The sequence below is a fragment of the Canis lupus genome, chromosome 21, assembly GCF_003254725.2.
Source record: "Canis lupus dingo isolate Sandy chromosome 21, ASM325472v2, whole genome shotgun sequence".
Taxonomy (NCBI): domain Eukaryota; kingdom Metazoa; phylum Chordata; class Mammalia; order Carnivora; family Canidae; genus Canis; species Canis lupus.
Window position 1 is genome coordinate 20198882 of NC_064263.1, and position 22809 is coordinate 20221690.

Sequence of the window (22809 nt, forward strand, 5' to 3'; positions counted from 1 at the left end):
CTGCCTGCCTACCTTTGCTCAAGTTGTCCCTGCATATTTTATACATGTTCTCTATCACTTGACTCTACCTATCCTTTAGGACCTCTGGAGATTGGCTCCAAGGCCAGGCATGGAAGCATTCTGCAGAGTGCCTGGTGCATGTTGGCATCACTTTCTCCTAGGCACCCTCCCAGTTTTACAAGAGAACATGAGTCCCTTCCAGCTCCATCACACTCCAGATACACCCTGGTAGCAGCAGTCCCCGTACTGCATCTGGTTAGGATTCACTGCCTCCAAGGCTGTCTCCTTCAGGAGATTTGGTGCTTTGTTTCCAGGGATGCTATTCATGCTTCTCCCTCCCTCCCTCCATGCCTATCACATAGCATTGTAACAGGAGGTACCAGTGAGAGTGGGTTGACTTGACTCTGTACCCTGAGGTCAGAGAAGGAAACGGTCTGTGGTTTGAGGTCCCTGAGGGAATACTCATGATCTTCAGGAAAAGTCCAAGATCACAAGTGAAACAGGCAGTATGATCTCAGCCTAATGATGTGTTCAGAAGGGGAATTGTCTTCAGCCGTCAACCAGACACCAGGTTCCCGAGGACTGACACCTCCCTCCTTGCCTTGGCCCTATGCCTCCTGTGTCCAGGCCTTCCCTGTCAGTCCACTAGGAGAGCAGGATTGCCCTGGGAGCCTGCCTGCAGTGCCTGACTGTGTGGTTACAGCCCTGCTATGCTGCACAGATGGGCTCAGACAAGGCAAACGTGCAGCATCAAAGAGGGAGCGTCTGTAATTATGGCTCAGACCTCAAGTGTGAGTGAGGGGGGCAGTCAGACTCTATCTTCATGGTAGTTTTTGACATTTAGAAATATTTCTAAATGCCACATTTGAGTTCTAGTGAGGGAGAAATAGAGATGTATATCCGAAGTTCCCTTGGGTGCAGTCCAGTTGTTACTGGACATGGTCACTGTGACACGACATTGCCTGCCCAGATCCAGCTCTACAGAGCTGAGGTATCTCTTGTATCTAGGGATCCAGAGATGACAGACCCAGGCATCACCTTCATTCTTCCACAAGCTTTAGTCAGCCAGAGCATAGGTGAGACCCAACGCATCATAAAAATGCCAGTGTTCACAGGACTGGCTATTGCCAGCTTCACCGAATCCCTTTAACTTACAGTGTCAATCGGGGGCCCTGGGAAGAGGGAAAAGAGCTAGCCCATAGAGAGAGGTAGAAAGAGATCATAGAGTCAAGCTAGTCCTAGGTTTGAATCCACCACTCACTGGCTAACCTCCAGCTAGTCCTTTCACTTCTGCGAGCCTCAGTTTCCTCATTTATGAAATGAGGGTGATGGCGATAAAACTTCCCTGTGCTGTAACCCCGATGAGAGCGCATGTGATGTATCTGACACGCAGGAGGCTCAGCATTTGCTGCTGGGGAGAAACAGCCCAGCGCAAAGGTACGTTCTCCGGGTGACCTGACACAGGAAAGGTCATGACAGCCACAGCTTCGAGCATCTTTTTCTCCATTTGGAATTCTTCTACCTGATTTGCATGGGCAGTTAAGAGAATAGAAACATTAAAAGGTTTTTTGTAATATCTTGTGTGATGACTTCCTTTCTGGGGTGATGCCTAACATGTATCAGATGGCTGCTTTTGCCTAATTTCAGCCATTAAATTAGGGAGGGATGAGGTAGTTCGTCCTCAGGGAGAAAAAAGAAATCAGTGTGAGTAAGCATGATTAGTAACAGCGTCCATGAGTAATGCAGCGGGAGGACGAGAACCTGACCAAGGCGGCGAACCGTGGAACTGTGATCCAGCGGACAGCCCTCCCCTGCCTCCGGGCTGGGCGCTGCAGCTGCTCCCATTTCCACACAGGTCATGCTCTGCCACCTGGAAGTAGATGTTTTCTCATTATTTAATATCCACCCATCACTACAGGACATTTTCAGATGAGGTAGAAATGGTCATTCCTGATAGTAGTAACAGAGCATTCTTTTTTCATTAGAGGGGATGTTTGTGATCATTTGCTTAAACGTTGGTGATGTCAGCCTACCATGTGGCAAGCATTGGACTGGGCTCAGGGGACATGGAGGTGAAGAAGTCACCTCAAAGGGCTCACAATCCTTGGGGACATGTGCATGCACATGTACTGGTGTATTGGGTGTGCAAGTGCAGACACCTTGTGATTTCAGGTTGATGGGGCCAAAAGCGGGTGTGGCCAGGTCTGTTTGAGGAGTGTGGAAGGCTCCGATGTGGTGTTGCAGTCTCTGAGTTGACTTTCAGCCTCATGACTGAGGAGGGGGCTAGGAAAGGCACTCTAGGCTGAGAAATCAGTGGAGGGGTTTTAGACAGAACTCCCACCTGTAGGGATAGAAACACCACCTGAGTTTTTTAAGGAAAGAAAACGTAGTGGGTGACATAACTGAAGAGTCTAAGGGATCATTTTTGCATCAGTGCAACTAGATCCAGGCATTCCAGTAATGTCTTTCTGAATCTTTTTCTGTCTCTTGACTTTGTTTCTCTTTGCTTTGGCCTCATTCTTATGCAGGCATCCCCATCTGATAAAAGGAACCCCTCCAGGCTTATATGCTACCAGCTTTGTAAACCAGGTAAAAGAGTGCCTCTTCCCCCACCCCACACTCCCCCCTGGGCTTCAGCAAAATCCCGAGATTGATTCTGACTGGCCTGACCAGGGTCACATGGCCCTACCTGAATAAGACACCCTGGCTAGAGGAATGGGGGTGCTCTCATTGGCCACCCTGAAGCCAGTTCTATTCAAATTCAGAGTCTAAGAGTAGATCTCCCCAAAACAGAGAAAGAATTTCTATTTTTAGAAGGGGTTTCCTGGGTGGCTCAATTGGTTAAGCACCTGACTCTTGATTTCACCTCAGGTCATAATCTCAGGGTTGTGGGATTGAGCCCCTCATTGGGCTCTGCACTGAGCATGGAGCCTGCTTAAGATCCTCTCTCTCCCTCCCCCTCTGTCCCTTCCCCCACTCATGCATGTGCACCTACTCTCTCATTCTCTCTCTCTCTCAAAAAAAAAAAAAAAAAGAAGAAGAAGAAGAAATTCCAGACAAGCAAAAGCCAGTAGGTACACTAAAGAGGTAAAGGCATGGTGGGAGGAAACAGCCTTGAGCAAGAGGAATCCTGCATGTCTTCCAGAAATGGAGGCTAAGTCGACAGCATTTGCTTCATTTTTCCTCCCACCCACTAACTAAGGTCTTTATGTTATAGTCACCAGCAGAACTGGTCTCTGACAGTACCTCATACTCAATCCCAACTGTGGTTCCTGGGCATTACAGAGCATGAAAATATAGGGGTGCTGTGGGTAATTGCCATTATTATAAACAGTCGAGGTGGAAAATTTGCTTAGCATACCGCAGTAAGGCTACACTGGCTAACCTTTAGGGCTTCCGCTCAGTTAGCATGAGAGTCACCACAGCATGTGCTGGGCATGACCTACCCAAGCAGTAGAATGCAGAGATCGAGGACACCGACTCTGGAATCAGACAGCATAGGTTTGCATCCTATCTCAGGTACAAGTCTGTCCTTGGAGGCAAGTTCCACAATATCTTTTTCATATTTCAGTTTCACCATCTGTGAAATAGAAATAATCATAGTAACTACTTCATAGAGTTATTATGAAGACTGAGTTCATATGTGTACAGCATTTAGACCAGCTCCTGGTACATAGTATGCACTGTACACAGTGTTAGCTATGGTATGTTCTTTACTGTTGTTATTGTTATTATTCAACTCTACATCAGTCTTGTCAGATAGATCTAATCGTCCTCCTTTCAGAGATGGGAAATTGAGCCGTAGAGAGTTAAGTGACTTCTCCTAAGATCAACAGCATGTCATTGGTGGAGCTGGAACTTATATCCAGGCCTTTCTGACTCCATTATTTTCCCACCACTTGGTGCTCTTCTGCTTCATATCAAGCATTCATCCATCCATCCATCCATCCATTCATCCATTCATTTACCCATTTACTCAGTAAACACAGGGCTTATTTCATGTCAGCAATGGGCCAGGTGCTAGGGATCCATTGACTGAATTCTCTTGGTCCCATCAGAAATTCTGATTATCAGCTTTACATGTGTTTGATTTTTTTTAAAAAAGGGAAACCAATTAATGATTCATTAGTGAATATAGCACTTGTGAGAAATGAAATATTCTAAAATACAGAGTAATTAAGGGGGGTTTATTAATAGGATTCTGGGAGTAAAGAGTTTGGCAACAACTCACAGAAATATTTGCTGAGCAAATGAATCAGGCCCAACACTCTCCATTTGCTCCACTTTCCTAGGAAGGAACTGAGGTCGGAGAGGTGGGGTGACTGGACCACATGCCAGTGAGATCATGGCAGGGCTGGAACTAGGACCCAGACCTACTGACCACCTTGCTACCTTAAGATAATTGGTAGGGCACGAATCAGACTCACCTGGGCACTCAGTGGGCACCTTCCCTCCCCCAAGCCATTCAGGAGACTTTGATTCTCACTTTGATTTCATCAGGATAGTCCAGAAATCTGGGGAGCCACAGTAACTAACACAGAGTAAAATCATTGCAAATGTCCAACAGATGTTGGCCAGAAATGGTGATTTAATCCCTGTAAGTATCTTAACGTATTACCTTGATTTCGGAATTGCCTCAAGGAATCCCGAAACATTAGAGGTCCAAAGGAGAAATAAAGGGGAACTAAGTGGCCCTGGGAATCTGCTGTCAGCCATGTATGAAGCTTGGTAGGTGCTGTGGAAGGAGGAGGCAGGACAAAGAAGCAGAGTTATTGGGACACCTGGGTGGCTCAGCGGTTGGGCATCTGGCTTTGGCTCAGGGCATGATCCTGGGATTCCGGGATGGAGTCCCATATCGGGCTCCCTACGTGGAGCCTGCTTCTCCCTCTGCCTGTGTCTCTGCCTCTCTCTGTGTGTGTCTCTCATGAATAAAAAAATAAAATATTTTTTAAAAAGAAGTAGAGTTATCAGGCCTGGGTTTCAATCCTGGCTTCGTTGTTGTGATCTTGGACTCCCAGTGGTTGCCCCTTCTATAAATTGTAGTATTCTGGACAAGTGTCCTAACTTCTCATTCTTATGCAGGCATCCCCATCTCAGAATTGGAAAGGGGATACTAATATATACTTTACAGAGTTGCTTTCAGGATAAAATAAGATCGTGCTATGGAAAGAACTTAGCACAGACCGTGGCACAGTTATCTCTCAGTAAACAATGGACATTAGGAATGTTGGCATAGTCAATAAACATTTATATCAGACATATAATAATAAAGTAGTACATGTACTAGGCATTGGTAATACAAGAGCCACAGTCTAGTAGGAAACCCACTGTTCTCTCATTCAGTTTTCAATCTGTGAGTAGGTATAATTATCTCTGTTTTATAGATGCTCTCAGAGAGGTTAAGTAACTTAGTCAGGTCACATAGCCAGTGAGTGGCAGAACCAGGATTCAAACCCATATCAGCTGGACTCTGAAGCACCTTTCCATTCCAGGACACTGAGGCAGTTTGGCCTTTCTATTTTAATTTTTTTCCAGGAAACAAAAGCAGCAGCCAGGCAAAAGTGTACTTCTTCCATTTCCTTATTTTAAAAAAGAAAAAGAAAATGTAGTATGACATTCCGGCGTGGGTGGAATTCCTGGGAGATGTGCCTCCAAATCCAAATTTGCTTCAGATTCATCAAGATGCCAGGCCTGGAGATCTACACCCTTTCAGTGGTGTCAGCAAGCCTCTGCACTACATCCTATATCGTCAAGAGACATTTTTCTTAGTGGGCCCTGGGCTGTATAAATTAGGCGGAGCAGTGATCACTGTGGTTATGAATATAACTGTTGGATTAAGGTTCTATGGTGGCTGCATTATTTGTTTCGCAAACCTGAGCTGGGCTGATTGGATTTCTCTTCCTTTCTTTTTTAACATAAGTAGATTCTGAAATTGGAAAAATAAAATATTCCACAGCTGAGAGAAAAGAATTAGCTTGGGGAATGAGCCCAGGTGGTGCCCACAGACTGTACACTTTCTGCATTGAAATAAAGTTAGCACCGTCTGTGCCCTTGCTGCAGGGACTTGCTCTGTAAGCTGTCCGTGAGGCTATGGCAAGAGAAAGGGCAGGAGTTGGGGGTCAGTCATCTTGGGAGGGCACTGACAAGGAGGGCAGCGCTTAAGAAGGCATTCTCAAGTATGAATAATAGTAATGATACCATTTATGGAACACCTACTATGCTGGGTGGATGGCGAGGTAAAGTGTGGAAAGTATGCCATCGTCATCAGGAGCATGGGTGTTGAAGTTAGATTTCACCTCCAGCCTTGCTGTTGAGTAGCTATAGAGCATGAGCAAATTTTCTGAGCTTCAGTTCCCCTGTCTGTAAAATAGATCGTAATTGCTAGCATTTAGTGACTCCTTGCCACGTACTGGGCATGCTCTTGGCACTTTACATTAATCGTCCCAGCCACCCCATGAGTTTTATCTCCGTATTTGAAGTCAGGAAAGTAGGGCACAAGAGGAGCCAAGTGTCTTGTACCAGGCCCCACAGCGAGGGAGTGGCAGGGACAGAATTCAAACCCAGGCTGTCTGGCTCTCAAATCTGCATGCCAAACTTGCTGCCTTACGCTCCTCTTCCACCTCAGAGGACTCTTGGGAAGAGAAGATGGGGAAAGTGTGTTAAAGATGCTTAGCTTAGTAGCTAGTTGTCCTTTTGGCCTTCAGTGCTCTAAGGCCATTATTAGTACTGTTATTACATTTCGGTGGCCTGGGGATTGAGCCGGTCCCTTTGCAGAGGACGTCGGAGGACAAATTCCTTTTATCTGTTTCTATTATGTCTTGGTTTATGGACATTGATGGATGAAATACCTGCCTAAGATCTCCTGAGCTTGTATCAAAAGGAAAACCTACATGTGATCATGTCATAAATGATGAAAAGCATCTCTGTGATCTGTATAATGAGTTGAATGACTTTCTCCCTTTTTCCCTAAGTGAGGACTTTTATGGCCTGAGGGAGAAGGTAAAGACCACTTGAGCAGGGGCCTCCATGCTTCCTAGGATGTGCTGGGGTTTAGCGAGTGCTCTCTGCTTGAGGTAGGAGGAATTTGCATGTGGTTTCTAGAGGCTGTGGAGGGCACTGGGCTTGGAGTCTCTGCTTATGGGAAGCTACCTGGGCAAGCCATGTAAACTTGAAGAGCCTCAGTTCACTTGTGCATAAAAGGATAGTGACACCTACCTCTTAGGGTTGTGGTTATGGTGTATTATCAAACGGTAAATTTTTTTGTACTCCCCCAAACACCTCATCTATAAAGGTATTGATATGATTGTTGTCTAGTCATAACAAAAATATAGTTGATGTTTTTGCATTTAATAAATTGCTCAATACATATAGCTTAAGTACCCCAGAATTTATTTTTTCTTGTTCTGCTGCCTCTAGGGGGCATGAAGAGTAGAAAGAGTAGTGATCTGTGTTGGGACCCCCGCTTTTATCCTTTCTTAAGTGGTATGACTAAGGGTGTGTTTTTTGCTTTGTTGTTTTGTTTTTGAATCAAGATGTCATATTAAAAAAAAAAAAGATGTCATATTTAGTAAAGTTGTCCCAAATGCTAGGGCCTGAGATATCCCATTGTTGAAAAAGTTCAAAGACAAAGACATGAGCAGATTTATGAGACTTGGGAGTTTTTTTCTGTAAAATGGGGAAATTAAGACCTACCTCACAGTGTTACTCGAGAGATGAAATGAGAGTCCTGCTCATCATCACGTGTCAATAAATATTCTCTTCCTTCCAACAACATCTTGGTTCCCAGACCTACATAGACAGGGGCTTACTTTAGTTTAATTCAATATTTACAGATGAGTTTAATAGCCTTACAGGGAAGCCAGCTGAAGGTCTAGGAAAGACCAAATGCAGATAAGATCTCAGCTCTTGAAGACCCTTTAGCCTAAGGGGAATGTAATTAGATGTAATTCTAAGGATCTAGAAGAATGAATTTATAAACCTCAACTGAGTCCCTCTATTTGCCGATCATGTGCTAAGGACTATATGCACCATCTCCTTAAATCCTTGAAACAACACTAAGCAGTATATGGTGCCATTATCCCCATTTTACAGATGAAGAAATCAAGACTTTCAGGAAGCCACAGAGCTAGGAAGTGGTGGAGCCTGCCTGGTTTCAAACTCAATTCCATTGGACTTAGCACTCGACTTCCTGGCTACCATTTTGTTTGAATGGGACTCTTTGCATGAAAGCTGGGATCCAGAAGAGAGTTGTAGTGTGGCCAGTGTGTAAGGAGGGAAGTGAGATTTGAACCCAAAGCAGCCTGAGCCTGAGCCATGGCACTTAATTACCATGTCAATTATGCTCTGTGGCTTCTAGTAGCCTGTGGCTTCCATTGAACATGTCTGTGTTTCTTCTAAGAGAAAGCAGTTTCTTCAGAATTCCTGATGGGTGTTCAATGCAGGAAGGCACACGAACATGGTTAATGAGAATTCACCTGTCCACGTGCTGGTGCTCAGCCTCCTATGAGGCCATACAGTGGTGGGGGGTGAACCTCACGTTGGGAAAATTGCCTGATAAACCGCCCTGCCCTTCAGTGCTGACATCAGTTTCAACAAAGTGGGCCATTCCCCCTGGGAGCCTTGAGATTTGTTGTCATGATTTCCTTGTCATCTCTTCCTGGCATCTTCGACTGTTGATTAAAATATAAAGAGTTTATATACACCTCAGTGATCAGCTGTCTTTCCTGTGCAGTGTGGAGAACATCAGGTCAAGTTTAAAGAGAAAGATCAAAGTGCCCAAATTACTCTGTGCCCCTTGAGAACCAGTGGCAGTACCTGGGTGAGAGATCCTGCCATGTACCCCAGAGAGAAGAGTCATCTGTTTCTAGCCTCACAGCCTGTGACATGTTAAGATAAGACCTCTGCCCTTGGAGCTCAGAGTATGGTAGGAGAGACAGATGTGCAAACAAAATACGATAACTCCGAGTGAGCTCTGGGGGCTGGAAAAGCCCAGAAGAGGTGCCTCTAACCCAAACTAGGGGTGGAGGTGGTGGTCAGAGAAGGCTTCCTAGAGAAGGTTACTCCTAATCTGAGTTAACATGAAGGAACAAAGAAAGGCATCTATGCCTAAGAAAACAGCATGTGCAAAGCCGTGGATGTGAGAAAGGCAGTGAGCAATTTCATGAATGGCTTATAATTAGCCTGTTAACCTTGGCACCTTTTTAAAGAGGGGAGTGGAAAGCTGTGAATGCTGCCCTGGCAGGCTCAGGCCAGATGGCAAGGAGTCTTGTCCCATGGGCAGTGAGGAGCCACTGAAGCTTTATCATGAGGGAGTGATGAGGTTGTTTTCTTTTAGAAAGCTCACTCCTGCTGTTGGATGGCAAACAAATTGGAGGTAGGAGAGCCTGTGAGCTGGAACACCAGCGCTGGCTGTGGCCTGGCCTCGGGATGCACTGATGGGACCTGACCTAGGGTGGTGATAGTAGGAGCAGTGAGGACCTGGTAAAAGAGGGAGGTGGTGGTGTTGATTCCCCAAGGTCTGGTTTGGTGGGCTGGGTGGCAGTTCTGGCAGCAGCTGGTGATGGTAAGATCAGAAGCTTAGCAGAAGGGGTCGAATTAGGGGCCAGGGAGCAGGGAGGCATTAGGTTTAGCTCTGTGTGTTATTTCGTCAGAGTGACAGAGGCCTGGAGTGCAGGGAAGAGGTTGAGGCTAGCTATTTAAGCTGGTGCTTTATCGACAGGGAGCTCACTATTTTGGGAGGCAGCCCATTGCAGAGCTTGGCAGGAACAAGGGTTTCCTGAATTGACTGCTGGTGGCCTCAGGTGACTTCTGGCCTTTGTGCTGATTCTTTGTCCTAAAGCCCTGTGGGGTAGGTTTGCGCCTTCTTCTAGCCTTCAGCTTTTTGGAGGCAACAGTAGTGTCCTACAGGTCTCTGAAATTCCCTGAAAGCGGCAAGGGAAGCCACAAGGAATCAGGCTGTCACAGGTTGGAAGGAGCCTCAGGAGATCATCCATAAGAGGAAGGAATCCCTTTTTTCAGACAAACAAACTGAGCCCCAGAGAGAGGAAGGGATGCTCCCAAAGTCATGGAATGAGTTCCTGGCAAAGCTGGGGGTGGTTCTTTTTTTTTTTAATATTTTATTTATTTATTCATGAGAGACACACACACAGAGAGGCAGAGACACAGGCAGAGGGAGAAGCAGGCTCTGTGCAGAGAGCCTGACATGGGACTCGATCCGGAGTCTCCAGGATCACACCCTGGGCTGAAGGCGGCGCTAAACCGCTGAGCCACCGGGCTGCCCTGGGGTGGTTCTTTAATCTAGAACTCTCTACAGCACCACGTGATCGTGTATGTGTGATTTCCTAGCTATAGGAAATCGTGTGGTTTAAGTGACAGAACTTGGACAGCTAATCATCAGACACTTACGTGTTTCACCAAGACTCCTAGACATATGCTCTTTCTTTAAGCCTTTTCATACATCTTTTCAGGCTAACAGCATTGGTCCTTTGTCTACACCTGGAGGAACACAGTTTCTAAACTCTTTACCATCCAAGGAAGCCAGGGAAAACATTACCTCCAGACACTCAGGGGAGGATCAGACTCTGTAATACTGGGATGACCCCCAATCCAGCCATCCCTCCTCTGGACCCACTCCAGCACATCAGCACAGCATGACCATCACTTTACTTGTACGAATGCACCCTACTCCATTTCCATGAGCTTCTTAACTGGTCCAACACACTGCAGACTCCCACTGAACTGAGCTCCACCCCTACATTCATGTCACACTCCTAACTTACCTATCAAATATGGTTTCTTGCTGATTTGGGACTTAACCTCACAGGTTAAGGGTCATTTTTGAAAAGGGTAAGAAGGTGACAGTGGAAGGTAGAAAAACCTACATGACAACCAGAAAGCTTTCCCAGGACAAGTTCTGCCTGAGGTGGACACAGCTTTAAGTTGGAGGAAAGCCATGTGCCCAGAAAAGTCTCCCCTGTGGCTGCAGGTGGCCTTTTCCAATTTTAGAGGCAGGGACTTTGATCCCTCTGTGTCCCTGGTATCAAGCACAAAGCCTGTGGAGAGTGACCTTTGCAAAAGGAATGGAAGCAAGAAGAGAGGGCAGGAAGAAGGAAGCACTGTGTTCCTCTTTCTTCCATCTTTCTGCCTTTGTTGGTGACTAATAACACAGCACAATCCAATATACAACTTGTTGTGCATGTCTTTTATAAGTAGCTGCTCATTAACAAATGTCCCAGGATCATCTGCCAAGAATGATACAGTCTTGATTTTAGAAATGGAGGCGACTCACAACCACTGCCCCCTCCAGTTTATCAGTTGGGGAAACTGGAACTCAGCCAGGTTAAGTGCCTTGCCCAAGGTCACATGATAATTAGGGGCTGATAAGGACAAGCACAGGAATGAAGTTTGGGCCAATGTAGGTTAGGAGATAGTTCTTCCAGGTTCAGCAGTGGCCTAGCCAAGGTGCTCATATACACACTTAAAAAGACAGGTCCTGGGGCACCTGGGTGGCTCAGTCAGTGAAGCATCTGCCTTCAGCTCATGATCCTGGGGTCCTGGGATCAAGCCCTGCATCAGGCTCCCTGCTCAGTGGGGAGTCTGCTTCTCCATCTCCTTCTGCCTGTCACTCCCCCTGCTTGTGCACTTGTTCACTCTGTCAAATATGTGAAATCTTGAAGAAGAAAGAAAGAAAGAAAGAAAGAAAGAAAGAAAGAAAGAAAGAAAGAAAGAAGAAAAGAAAGAAAAGAAAAGAAAAGAAAAGAAAAGAAAAGAAAAGAAAAGAAAAGAAAAGAAAAAAAATAAAAGAAAGATAGGGCTAGATGCTGTGGACTTAATTTGTCTGTAAATTGCCATGATCCTAGGACATAAAACAATGTTGATTATACCTCTGTCTGACAGATACTCTGACACTCTGTTCAACTGTGTGAAGGCAGCAGGATGCCCCTCACCCCCACTTGCACCCTAGGAGAGCTTTCATTGCCAGATGAGGAATCCCATATGCATTTTAATGAAGCCTGGGGATTCTGGTTCACTCCTGTGACTACTCTAACATTTGGCTTTAAAAGGCTAGAAGTTGGGATCCTAAAGCATCCTTAAAGTTGCCTATCTGGCCCCATACACTCAGGGATACCCCCAGCTCTCACAGGTGGGCTCTAGCCTCTCCCTCTGCACCCCTTCACCCCCACACCATCCTTGCCACCTTAAGGAGCTGTATCTCTCAGCCTGTGGGCCCTTGCTCCTGCCAGCCTCCCTGCCTAGAATGCCCTTTCCTTCCCCTTTATCCTTCCCGTTTACAGGACATACCTCCATCCTGTCTCTCCTTCTGTGCTCAGTGCAGGTCCTTGTTCTTCCTAGAACCTTTCCCAGGCCACTCTACCTCCAGACTGCTACAGTCGTGAAGGATAAGGTGCTGCCCTGCTGAGGATGGTGAGAGGGCATCACCCCCACCCCATCCTTCTCCTCCTATATTTCAGTGTCCTGCTGCACTAACACTTAGCCACACCTTTGTGGAAGCCAGGGGGCACGGGGGCCCAGGTGATAGAAGCCTTAGCAGTCAGCTGCCTGCCCTGGAGAAGGGCAGAGAGTGAGCTCAGATGGCATGGGAGCACAGCAGGCAAACAATAAAATCTTACGGCGGCTGTTTACCCATTCTCACAAACGAGGACTGCTCTAAGTGCTGACTGGCCTGTATGCCCCCAAGGAACACTGGGTCACCTGCCCTGTATCCGCCGGCTTTCCCGGCCCCTCCTGCCAAGTGCCAGCTGTGCTTTCCAGTTGTTGTAACAACCAGAAAATACTCCCTTCCAGACACTCCCATTGGAAAACCACCGCTCCACACAGTGAGGCCTGTGCATCAGATGTTCTACGCTGTCCCCTCATCACTACATCTCAATACAAAGCACTTTAGCAGTCTGTGTTCACCCAACACTCTGTCCGGCCTGAATGAATGAGGAGCAGAAACAGCCACCTGATGACCTTGGGGTGCCCTTTTCTACCCCTCATCGAGAAAACTGGAAGGGGAGCCTTCGAAAAGCTCCTGCCCGCAGTCTCAGCTTCCCTGGGCCCTCCCCGCCACGAGTCACTGTGGGGTTTCAGGCCAAGTACCTTTTTGAAATGCTGCACATTGGCAGTGACACAGAAAGAACAGCACAGCAGTGAAAGTGAACCAAAAGCATTTATTTGTTCAGGGAGGAAACAAAAAGGTCAGCCTCTAGCCTCCTGCTCAGACCAGTGGTTCCATTTTGGACTTCACAGTCTGTATTCATTCTGTGCTAAGCTAATAATAATAATAATGGTGAGGGCACCTGGGTGGCTCAGTCGGTTAAGCATCTATTTCAGCTCAGGTCATGATCCCAGGGTCCTGGGATCAGTTCCACATTGGGCTCCCTGCTCAGCGAGGAGTCTGCTACTCCTTCTTCCTCTCCCTCTACCTCTGCATTCATGCATTCTCTTTCTAATAAATAAAATATTTAAATAATAATAATAATGATGATGATAGTTGTCCCTCTTACATAGGACTCTACAGTTTGCAAGGTGCCTTCATATACATTTGACAAATGGAGAAGCTAGAATGCAGGCTAAATAATTTGAGATTATACAGCTTAAAAGAGGCAGAACTGAGGCTGGAAGTCAGACCATCAGATCCCGGCTGCCGACTGTGGTGACAAAGAGCTTTCTGGACTCTCTAAATTGGTTGTGTAGGCCAAGGTTCATTAGCTGAGCTCTCAGCACTGCTACATCACCGTCCCGAGTTAGCAGTGCTCGATGGCATTTTAATGGGAGCCAAATAACTCTTCCTGTTGGCATTCACAGGCAGCTGGAGTTTTTGTGTTTTATGGTAATTAAATACCATCATCTTTCATATCTGACAATCTTTAGGGCCCTATGAACGACTGCAGTGCACGCCAGGTCACCGTCAACTCTGGAGCAAGGGAGACCGCAGGGCGCCTGTTGGCAGTTTCGCAGGGCTGAGTGTGGGCACCTAGCCTGGCACCCTCTCACGGAGCCACTGCTGGCCTTACATTGCAGGGCTGCTGACACATTAAAATTCTTTGCCGGAGCCAAAGCCCTGAAAGTTCATGTCTTTTTCTCATGAGTGTGCTCTTATGAAAGAATAATGACCCACTCGGCTGGAGCCTCTCTAGCAGCCAGGCATCCTGCAGTCAGCCTGGACCCTGCTTGTGGTCTGTCCCCACCTGGCTCACCCTCCAGCTGGCCACCAGAAATCTTCCTCAAACATTAGTGATCACGTCACACTTCAAGCCCACTGGGGACCCTCTCCCCTTCCCCATTAAGGCCAAGTTCTATCGCGCAGCACCTGCAGGCAAGAACCACCCTGGACCTGCCTTCAGCATCTCCTCCCCGAGGTTAGCCGCTGCCCCTCCCAGCCATCACACTACTCATCCAAGTGCCCCAGTGAGCCTCACTGGCTCCCTCTCGGGCTTCCAAACCCCTCACCTGTGCCCACTAGACACAGGTCAGATGTCATTTCTCCTGAAGCCTCCCCCAGCCCCAGCAATTGGTCTGGCAGCTGCCTCAGTGCTCCACGGAGCTCCAGCGGGGCCGTGGGGAAAGCTAACAAGATTTCCAGGAGCCACCGCTTGTGGAGGGCTTTCTGTGTGACAGGCAGTGACATAAGCACTTTACCTGAGTTGACATACTTAATATATATACAGCAGGGTGTTTATTTTTTTTTAAAGTTTTTATTTATTTATTCATGAGAGAGAGAGAGAGAGAGAGAGAGAGGCAGAGGGAGAAGCAGGCTCCATCCAGGGAGCCTGAGGTGGGACATGATCCTGGAACTCCAGGATCACACCCTGGGCCAAAGGCAGGCGCTAAACCACTGAACCACCCAGGGATCCCCACAGCAGGGTGTTTAACAGCATGGCCCGCAGAGCCAGACTGTCCAGGTTCAAATCCCAGCTCCATCACTCAGTGGTTTTGTAATCTTAGGCAAAGTGTTTACCATCCTGGTACCTGCGTTCCCTCCTCTACAGAATGGGGAGTGATATTAGTACCTTCATGGTAGGGGCACCATAAGGATTAAATGATTCCAGCACTTAGACCTGGTCACATAGCAAGTACTCAGTAAATGTTAACTATTGCAGTTTCATCATCATTGTGATTTTGTGTAGCATCTGAGTGTCTGGTTTTTTTCGTAGACTGCGAGCAGCTCCAAGGCTGGGACTGTATTGGTTTCAGCTCTGGATTGCCATCTTTCCAGTCTACAATAGCCCTTCTTCCTCATCTCCCTCTTCCTTTTGTTACTGTTACTATTATATATTCGTTTTAACTTCACTCAGAGAAGTTAAGTGACTTACCCTAAATTATGTTAGCCTGTCAGAGCCAGAGCCAGGGTGGAGCCTGGGTCTGGAAGACTCCTGAGCTCTGCCCTTACCCCTTTGGGCAGCATGCCTCTGTTGGCCAAGGCTGCGGCTCATCCTCATCTTAAACATCATCCAGTCTCTGCACATAGCAGAGGGCTATTTAGTGTTGTTGATAGATCGAACAACAGCAAGGGCCATCTCCTTAGCATGCACCTGACCCCAGCACCGTGGTTTGCTCTGACATGCTTATCTAGTGTGGAAACGGGTGCTTTGAAGACATGGAGCCCCCATGCCTCTGATTTTGTCCTGAGAGTTGGGCTGCAGCCATTCCCATCACTTGTGATCTGTATATTGAAGTACAGGCACCCTCCTGAGACCAGGACTCCTAGAAGCCAGTGGGAGGTCCAGAATAGGATCCGGCTGCAATAAAAGAACACCACATTTCTGTTAGATATTTTCTTGCTCTTTTTCTCTCAAGGATTTTTGCCTTGGAACCCCTGTTGTAAATGTTGTACAGTGATTATCACGAGGATGATTCAGCACTTTACAGTTTATTCATTCAGCATGTGTTTATCATAACCGTGGAATTAATAGTTGCTGATGTGTAGCATTACTGTACTACAGACACTGTGCTAATAAGCACCTTACATACATCATCTCATTACTTCTTATAACAAACCCATAATGTAGGTAGTATCTAGATCTAGTTAGTGGTAAGAAAACCGAAGCTCCAGAGAAGTTAAGTAACTTGATCAAGGTGACACAGCTTATAAGTGACAGAGCCAAAACAAACCCAGGGCTGTCTGACATCAAAGCCTGACTCTTTCTATTACCTAATGCTTGGAAGAGCACTCTGAAGAAGCCTCGTGATGATCTCAGTTCAGGGGGATGCTCCTGGAGGCTTCAGTGCTCAGGATTTTTGTGCATATAAAATGAAAAAAAAAATGTTTGAGGTGTTGGAGGGAACCAGCAACTGCAAATATATCTGAGAACTTGTAGGAAGCAAAAATAGTCCCTGAAAAACCAGGCTTGCAAAACTCAGATAAGCAAGTGGTCTTTACTAACAGAGGTGTGCAGTATAACAGTAAAAATGACTCATATCTGGGCTTGATTCAGAGATGTACTTGGAGACTCTATCTGTGAAAAGAGGGTGCAAATTGGAATTTACAGCACAGCTTTGCAAATGTACCAATGCATACTCCCAGGTAGCAGGAGAGAAGCCATTGCTTGTGCAAGCAAGAAGTCCACCCAGGGGATCCCTGGGTGGCGCAGCGGTTTGGCGCCTGCCTTTGGCCCAGGGCGCGATCCTGGAGACCCGGGATCGAATCCCATGTCGGGCTCCTGGTGCATGGAGCCTGCTTCTCTCTCTGCCTGTGTCTCTGCCTCTCTCTCTCTCTCTCTGTGACTATCATAAATAAATTAAAAAAAAAAAAAAGAGAGTAGAAGATTATAAAAAAAAAAAAAAAAAGAAGTCCACCCAGCTAATTTGCTCTTCTCTACTCACATTCTGTCAATATTGACAAGGGATATGGAGATGAATAGCACGTGGTCCCTTCCCTCAGGGAGCAGTGGAAGCCCAAGTACTTGGCACTTGAGCAAGGGCCATCACTTTTCATCCTCCAGAAAGTGGTGATGTAGGAATGTGTACACCCTTTCACAGCCCAAGGACCAGGGAGCTAAAGTAAGTTACTGGAGGCCATCCAGCCAGTCTGTAGAAACCAGCAGAGTAGGGCCTCCCTTGGGCCATCTCTATGTCATTCACTACTGCATTCCCAATGCCTGGCTTGCCAGACCTGGCACAGAACAGGCACTCAAGAAATGCTGAATGAGTGAACTAGTTCTGAGTTTCCCTCTCTAGATGGGGAGTATATATTGGAGAGGGGAAAGGACAGAAAGAAGGACCCATTATTCCTGTGCCCTCTATCCTCCCTCCTGGCCTTAGGAGCAGAAAGGAGATTCCATTCAGACCAGAAGAGATAATGGCTCCTTAGGAAGGTCATGTCTCTTTTGGGAAGTCACGAGTCCCAAAACACAGAGTTTTTCCCATGGGAACCCAGGAAACCTCAAAGCCCCCTTTCCTAATGTTCTCAGAATGGAAGGGATAAGGGAAGGGGAACAAAGGGCCTAGCCAAAGCAACCACATAAGTCAGTAAAGGGCTGCATAGATCCATGGTCTAGAGAGCCCCGGGTGATCTGATATGATTTTTTGGTACACAAATGTCCTTTATACTAGGATTATTCTCTTGGATACACTGCCCAAACCACTCACAAGAGCCAGTTACTCAATACACCTGGTCAGTTGTAGGACTGTGATCACTAGCACAGAAGGAATATGGATTTTTATACCTATCAGAAGAGGCAGGATGGGGACTTAAGTAGGCTAGCTGTAAGAGAAAAGGAAAAGGTGAGTGGTTCAGATCAGCTTCTATTAGCATTCCCTGGAGGAAAAAAAGAACTTTGGGCATGGTAGATCAAGGAAGGCTTTCTGGAGAAGGTGGTAATTAAGCTGAGCTTCAAAAAATAAGAGAGGATTTGGACCAGGACATTCTTTATCTTCACAGGGGAATTTCCTTTTAGAAGTTACTTTTTTAGGGATGCCTGGGTAGTTCAATGGATGAACATCTGCCTTTGGCTCCTGTCATGATCCTGGAGCCCCGAGATCAAGTCCTGCATCGGGCTCCCTGCAGAGAGCCTGCTTCTCCCTCTGCCTGTGTCTGCCTCTTTCTGTGTCTCTCATGAATAAATAAAATCTTAAAAAAAAAAAGTTAGTTTTTTAGATCTATGGCCAGTGGTCTTATACTTTAAAATCTCATTATTTCAGGACTCTCAGCAGTGGTTCTAAAGACTTACCAAGCCAGACCGTGGCATCCCCACTTAGTCACAAAGCAGAGGTCTGTTTGTAGGCTTGCAGGCCAGCTTGTCCTGACCCAGAACTCAGATGCCTGTTGTCTCTACTGAGGGGGGTTTTCCTGCCTTTGACCATGGACTGAGACAGTTGAGCTGGTGTCTGTGTTTTGGGGATCATGGTTTGGTAGACAGAATTCAGGCTTTGGATTAATAAGGACTATTTCCTAGTTCTGTAAACCTCAGCTTCCTTATCTATAAAGTGGAACTGAGGATAATACTGCCCTCTGGGGGTTGTTGAGAGCATTAGAACAGTTAAAGCTGTAAAAGTACACATAGTAGGTGCTCCTGGTGGCAGCTATTGTTATCAGTTGGGTAAACAAGCCACAAGGAGGTTGATGCTGGGGCACCTGGGTGGCTCAGCAGTTGAGCATCTGCCTTTGGCTCGGGTTGTGATTCTGGGGTCCTGGGATCGAGTCCCACATCAGGCTCCCCATAGGAAGCCTGCTTCTCCCTCTGCCTACGTCTCTGCCTCTATCTGTGTATCTCTCGTGAATAACTAAATAAAATCTTAGAAAAAAAAATGAGGTTGACTGTTGGTGGGGGGCATGGAGCAGAGCTCTGTCACCCTTCTCTGCTGGCCTCCTGTTAAGCACTGGATAGTAGTGGTCCAGTCCCTCTCACTGCTTCGGTACCCTGGCCTACAGCCAGCTGCCTAAAAGGCCAAGGGTAGGAGAGACACTCAGCCAACCCAAGAGGCTGCTTCTGCTGCTGGCTTCCATCCCAGGCTCCAAATGTCTCCATTAAAGTGCTGCCTGAGGACAGCGGACAAAACAAATGACCCTGCTATTCTCACCTTCCCCCAGTCCAAGGCTGCCTGCTTTCAGCCTGTTTGGCTCCCGTGCTCTCTTCTCTCCCCTCCCATGAAGGGACATTCCTGCTGGCACAGCATGGCACATCTTCAGAAGGTACTGCTCACATTCCTGGGCACTGTCCTCATTGGAAATGAAGTTTCAGCCACTATGTCGCTGCAGCAGAACGCTTGGCCCCTGGGGGGAAAGGTGTGGAGGGTAGAGGGGGGAGATGATGACAGGTAGGGCTGGAAAGAGTGTGTAGGTCAAATTCTGCTGGACCCTGTGGGGGCTTTATCTTGAAATCTATTTTACATCTATAAATCTGGTGATAATAATACCTGTTGTTCCAGGTAGTGGAAGAGAGTAAATAAAAGACTTATCCTAATTCCCTTGTCTGCAAAGTGGGGATGAAAACAGTACCTGCTGTGCAATGGGTCATGAGGATCAGCTGAATTTAAACATGTAGAGGACTCAGAATCATGCCTGACACATACTGAGTGCTCAGTAATGGGATGAGCACTGGATGATATGCTATATGTTGGCAAATTGAACTCCAATTTAAAAAAATAAATAAAAATAAAGAAGTGAATGTCAATGATAGTTTTTAATAACCCCCAGGTGGTTTTTAATTGGGCTCACTCCCTTTACTCAAAATTCACTCCCTTCTCCTCCCCATGCCAACACTGACCACTGAACCTAAAATTTCACCATTACCCCTACATACCCAGGCCATAGGCCCCTTCCCTGCTTTATGTGTTCTCAGATTATCACCACCTCTGTAAACTTTAGTTTTTACTTACCTTGTTTGTTTCATTTACTAGATACCATTATATATAGTTAGCGTTTTCTACCTTTAGCATCCATTGGAATCACCTGGAGTTTGTGAACTCAGATGGCTGGGGCCCACCCAAGTGTTCATGGTTCAATAAGTCTGGGGCAGGGCCGGAGAACTTGCGCCTCTAACAAATTCGTAGGTGATGTTGAAGCTGCTGGTCTCGGACCACACTTTGAAAAACCTTCCCAAAAAGTATCAGATAAGCAGTGTGAAGTGGATGACGTCAGAGGGTGGTTGTGGGTTGTATATATATATTTTTTAATCCTTTTTATTGTGTCTCTCTTTTTTGGAATTTAAGTTCCACGGGGACAGGGATTTTGTCTGTTTTGTTGGTTGATGTGTCCCTAGCCCCGAAAATAGTAGGACCTCCGTCAGTACCCACCTCTGGGCCGCAGGGACACGCACGATGCACGGTGCCCGTTGCCGCCAGGCTGCGCCCACTTGGCCCTGGGGCTTGGCTGTGCCCGTGACCATGACCGTGCCCGTTGCCATGGCCGTGCCTGCTGCAGTGACCTGCCTGCGGCCATGGCCATGACCTTGACCGTGGCCATGACCTTGATCGTGACCGTCCTGTGACTGCGGCCGTGACCTTGACTGTGGCCTGCCTATGCCCGTGCCCCGACTGTGGTCGTGACCACAGCCGACCGTGACCTTGCCCGTGCCCGCTGCAGTGACCGTGCCTGCGGCCATGGCCATGACCTTGACCGTGGCCGTGACCTTGATCGTGACCGTGCTGTGACTGCGGCCGTGACCTTGACTGTGGCCGTGCCTGTGGTCGTGACCACAGCCGACCGTGACCATGCCCGTGCCCGTGCCCCCGATCGTGACCTTGCCGGTGCCCGTGACCACGGCCGCGACCTTGCCCGCGACCTTGGCCGTGCCCGCGGCCTGCCGGCGCCGGCGCCCGCTGACGCGCGTGTTTGTGCCTAGATCCCCCGGGCGGCCTGCAGAACCACCCGCGGCTCCGGACGCCGCCGCCGCCGCTCTCGCACGCCCACACCCCCAGCCAGCACCACGCGGCCTCCATCAACTCCCTGAACCGCGGCAACTTCACGCCGAGGAGCAACCCCAGCCCGGCCCCCACGGACCACTCGCTCTCGGGGGAGGCCCCCGCCGGCGGCGCCCAGGAGCCGGCCCACGCCCAGGACAACTGGCTGCTCAACAGCAACATCCCCCTGGAGACCAGGTGCGGGGCTGGCGGGCGGGGGTGCCGGCGGGCGCAGCCCGGGGCGCCGGGGCCTTCCGGGGTCCCCACTCCCCGCCCGGAGGCTGGGGTCGGGGCGCGGCGGGAGGGGCGCGCGGCCGGGGGAGCGGGCGCTTGCGAATCAAACGGCCCGGAGGGGAGGGCGGCCTGCCGCAGACAAAGGTATGAGCCCTCTGTGCCCCCTCCGACCCCTCTCCTGGTCTGTGCAGTGGGGATGTGCCCGTGGAGGGGCTCATATAAAAGTACGCGAGGCTGAGTGTGTAAAGGCGGCAGAGAGCAGGCCCTTGGTCAGTGTGTGATGGTGCTCCACACCCCGCCTTTCCCAGCTGTGATTTAGTCACCCTGTGCCTGGCCTCGGGGCCTGGCCTGTGGTGGGTGCTCAAGGAATGCTCCCTCTCCCTTCCCCTCACCTCCTACGGACTTACCCCTTTACACCCCCAAATCCTATAACCCCTAACCTGGGTACATCAGCTAACTTTTGTTTGCAAGAGCTTTCGTACTTGAGATATGATGTAGTTTTCACAGCTTTATGAAGAAGGTATTGCGATTTGTGATTCTGTTTGGGAGTTTCAGAGTCTGAGCATCAGAGAGGGTCAATGACTAGCTCAGGTCACATGGACGGTGGTCGTGTTGCTAAGATGTGAACTCAGGTTGCTGAGACTCGGGCACGGTGCTGTTTCCCTACACCACAGCACCTTCTCCAGGTCTCTCCTGGCTGGCCCTTCCCACCTCTGCCTTCTTCCAGCCTCACACAGTGCTTCCTGCACTTCAGGGACTTCAGTCAGGGTCTCTCTCTCTCCTCTCTGGTGAACCACTATTTTCCCAAAGTGGAAATGAGTTGTTTTATTTTTTTAAATGGTCATCACGGCATACAAGCTCACTGGAGAACATGCAGAAAGATCTAAAGACAAAAACTAGATTCGTGCATGATCCTACCACTGAGAAGCCCTGTTGACTTTGGGGGACAATAGCCTTTCCCTACATTCTCTAAATGTGGCTGGCACAGTTAGAACTTCCTCATCTTCCACCGTGTCACTCAAAAGTAGTGGGGAAACCTAGATTTTATGTTCTCAAACTCCTGTTCTTCATCTGTGAAGAGGGCAAAAGTCATCCCACGTTTAAAGAGGTGAAATGAATCTATACGGAAAGTGGACCTACCTGCCTCTCTTTGGCACGTCACTATGATCTTTGCACATAGAGCGGGAGGGATCCAGGGAAAGAAAATCAACATCTTTTTTTGGCCATTTTCCTCCTGTAGAATCATTTTTCAAAAAGCAAATTTATCAGAAATATGGTCCAGCTTGTGCCACTCCTAGTCTCTTAATTAATATTGTCTCTGTTGCCATCCTTTAAAGTCAGGTGTGAGCTGTCCTTCTGTGCCTCCTTTGCTCTCAGAGTGAGGGAGTGGCATAATTGTGTGCCATCCCACCCAGGGTAGCTTAATCAGATCTCCATTATTTCCACTTATGGAATGACTGCACATGGCTGAGAGAAGCCAGCAAATAATTGATGGTTCTGATTCTCTGCATGGAACACAGTAGCCACTCCCTCTGTCTTGGATGTTCATTTTTCTCACTTAGACTCAACGTAGATGGTTCTCTGGGTTTTTCAAGGGGAAGGAAGATAGAGGCCGAGCAGCAGGGGCATTTTCCCGATGGCTTGTAGGAGATGCAGAGGTGGTCCTAGCTGACCTCTCTTGCCTCATCAGCCAGCCAACACCTGCCTTTCTGTCTCCCACATCCGTTGCAC

General features: G+C 48.0%; 1 protein-coding gene and 1 long non-coding RNA gene across 5 annotated transcripts in view; one reads left to right on the plus strand and one right to left on the minus strand.

Moving 5' to 3' along the window:
• Positions 1–22809, plus strand: part of TENM4 (teneurin transmembrane protein 4) — a 2722049-nt gene that overhangs the window by 2470973 nt on the left and 228267 nt on the right. For all 3 annotated transcript variants that reach the window (XM_049099077.1, XM_049099079.1, XM_049099078.1), the window contains one exon: positions 20787–21042. In XM_049099077.1, coding sequence (XP_048955034.1) covers positions 20787–21042 — 256 coding nt within the window. The remainder of the gene's footprint in view (positions 1–20786; positions 21043–22809) is intronic.
• Positions 799–22563, minus strand: LOC112642107 (uncharacterized). 2 transcript variants are annotated; one of them, XR_003125055.3, is made up of 6 exons: positions 22219–22563; positions 19024–19216; positions 7693–7788; positions 6217–6360; positions 3447–3580; positions 799–1870 (listed from the first exon to the last, which is right to left on the minus strand). It is a non-coding gene; the product is annotated as an uncharacterized LOC112642107 (long non-coding RNA). The 2 variants fall into 2 exon arrangements; XR_007404699.1 differs by lacking the exons at positions 799–1870; positions 3447–3580 and adding an exon at positions 4617–4735 and having other exon boundaries at positions 22219–22562.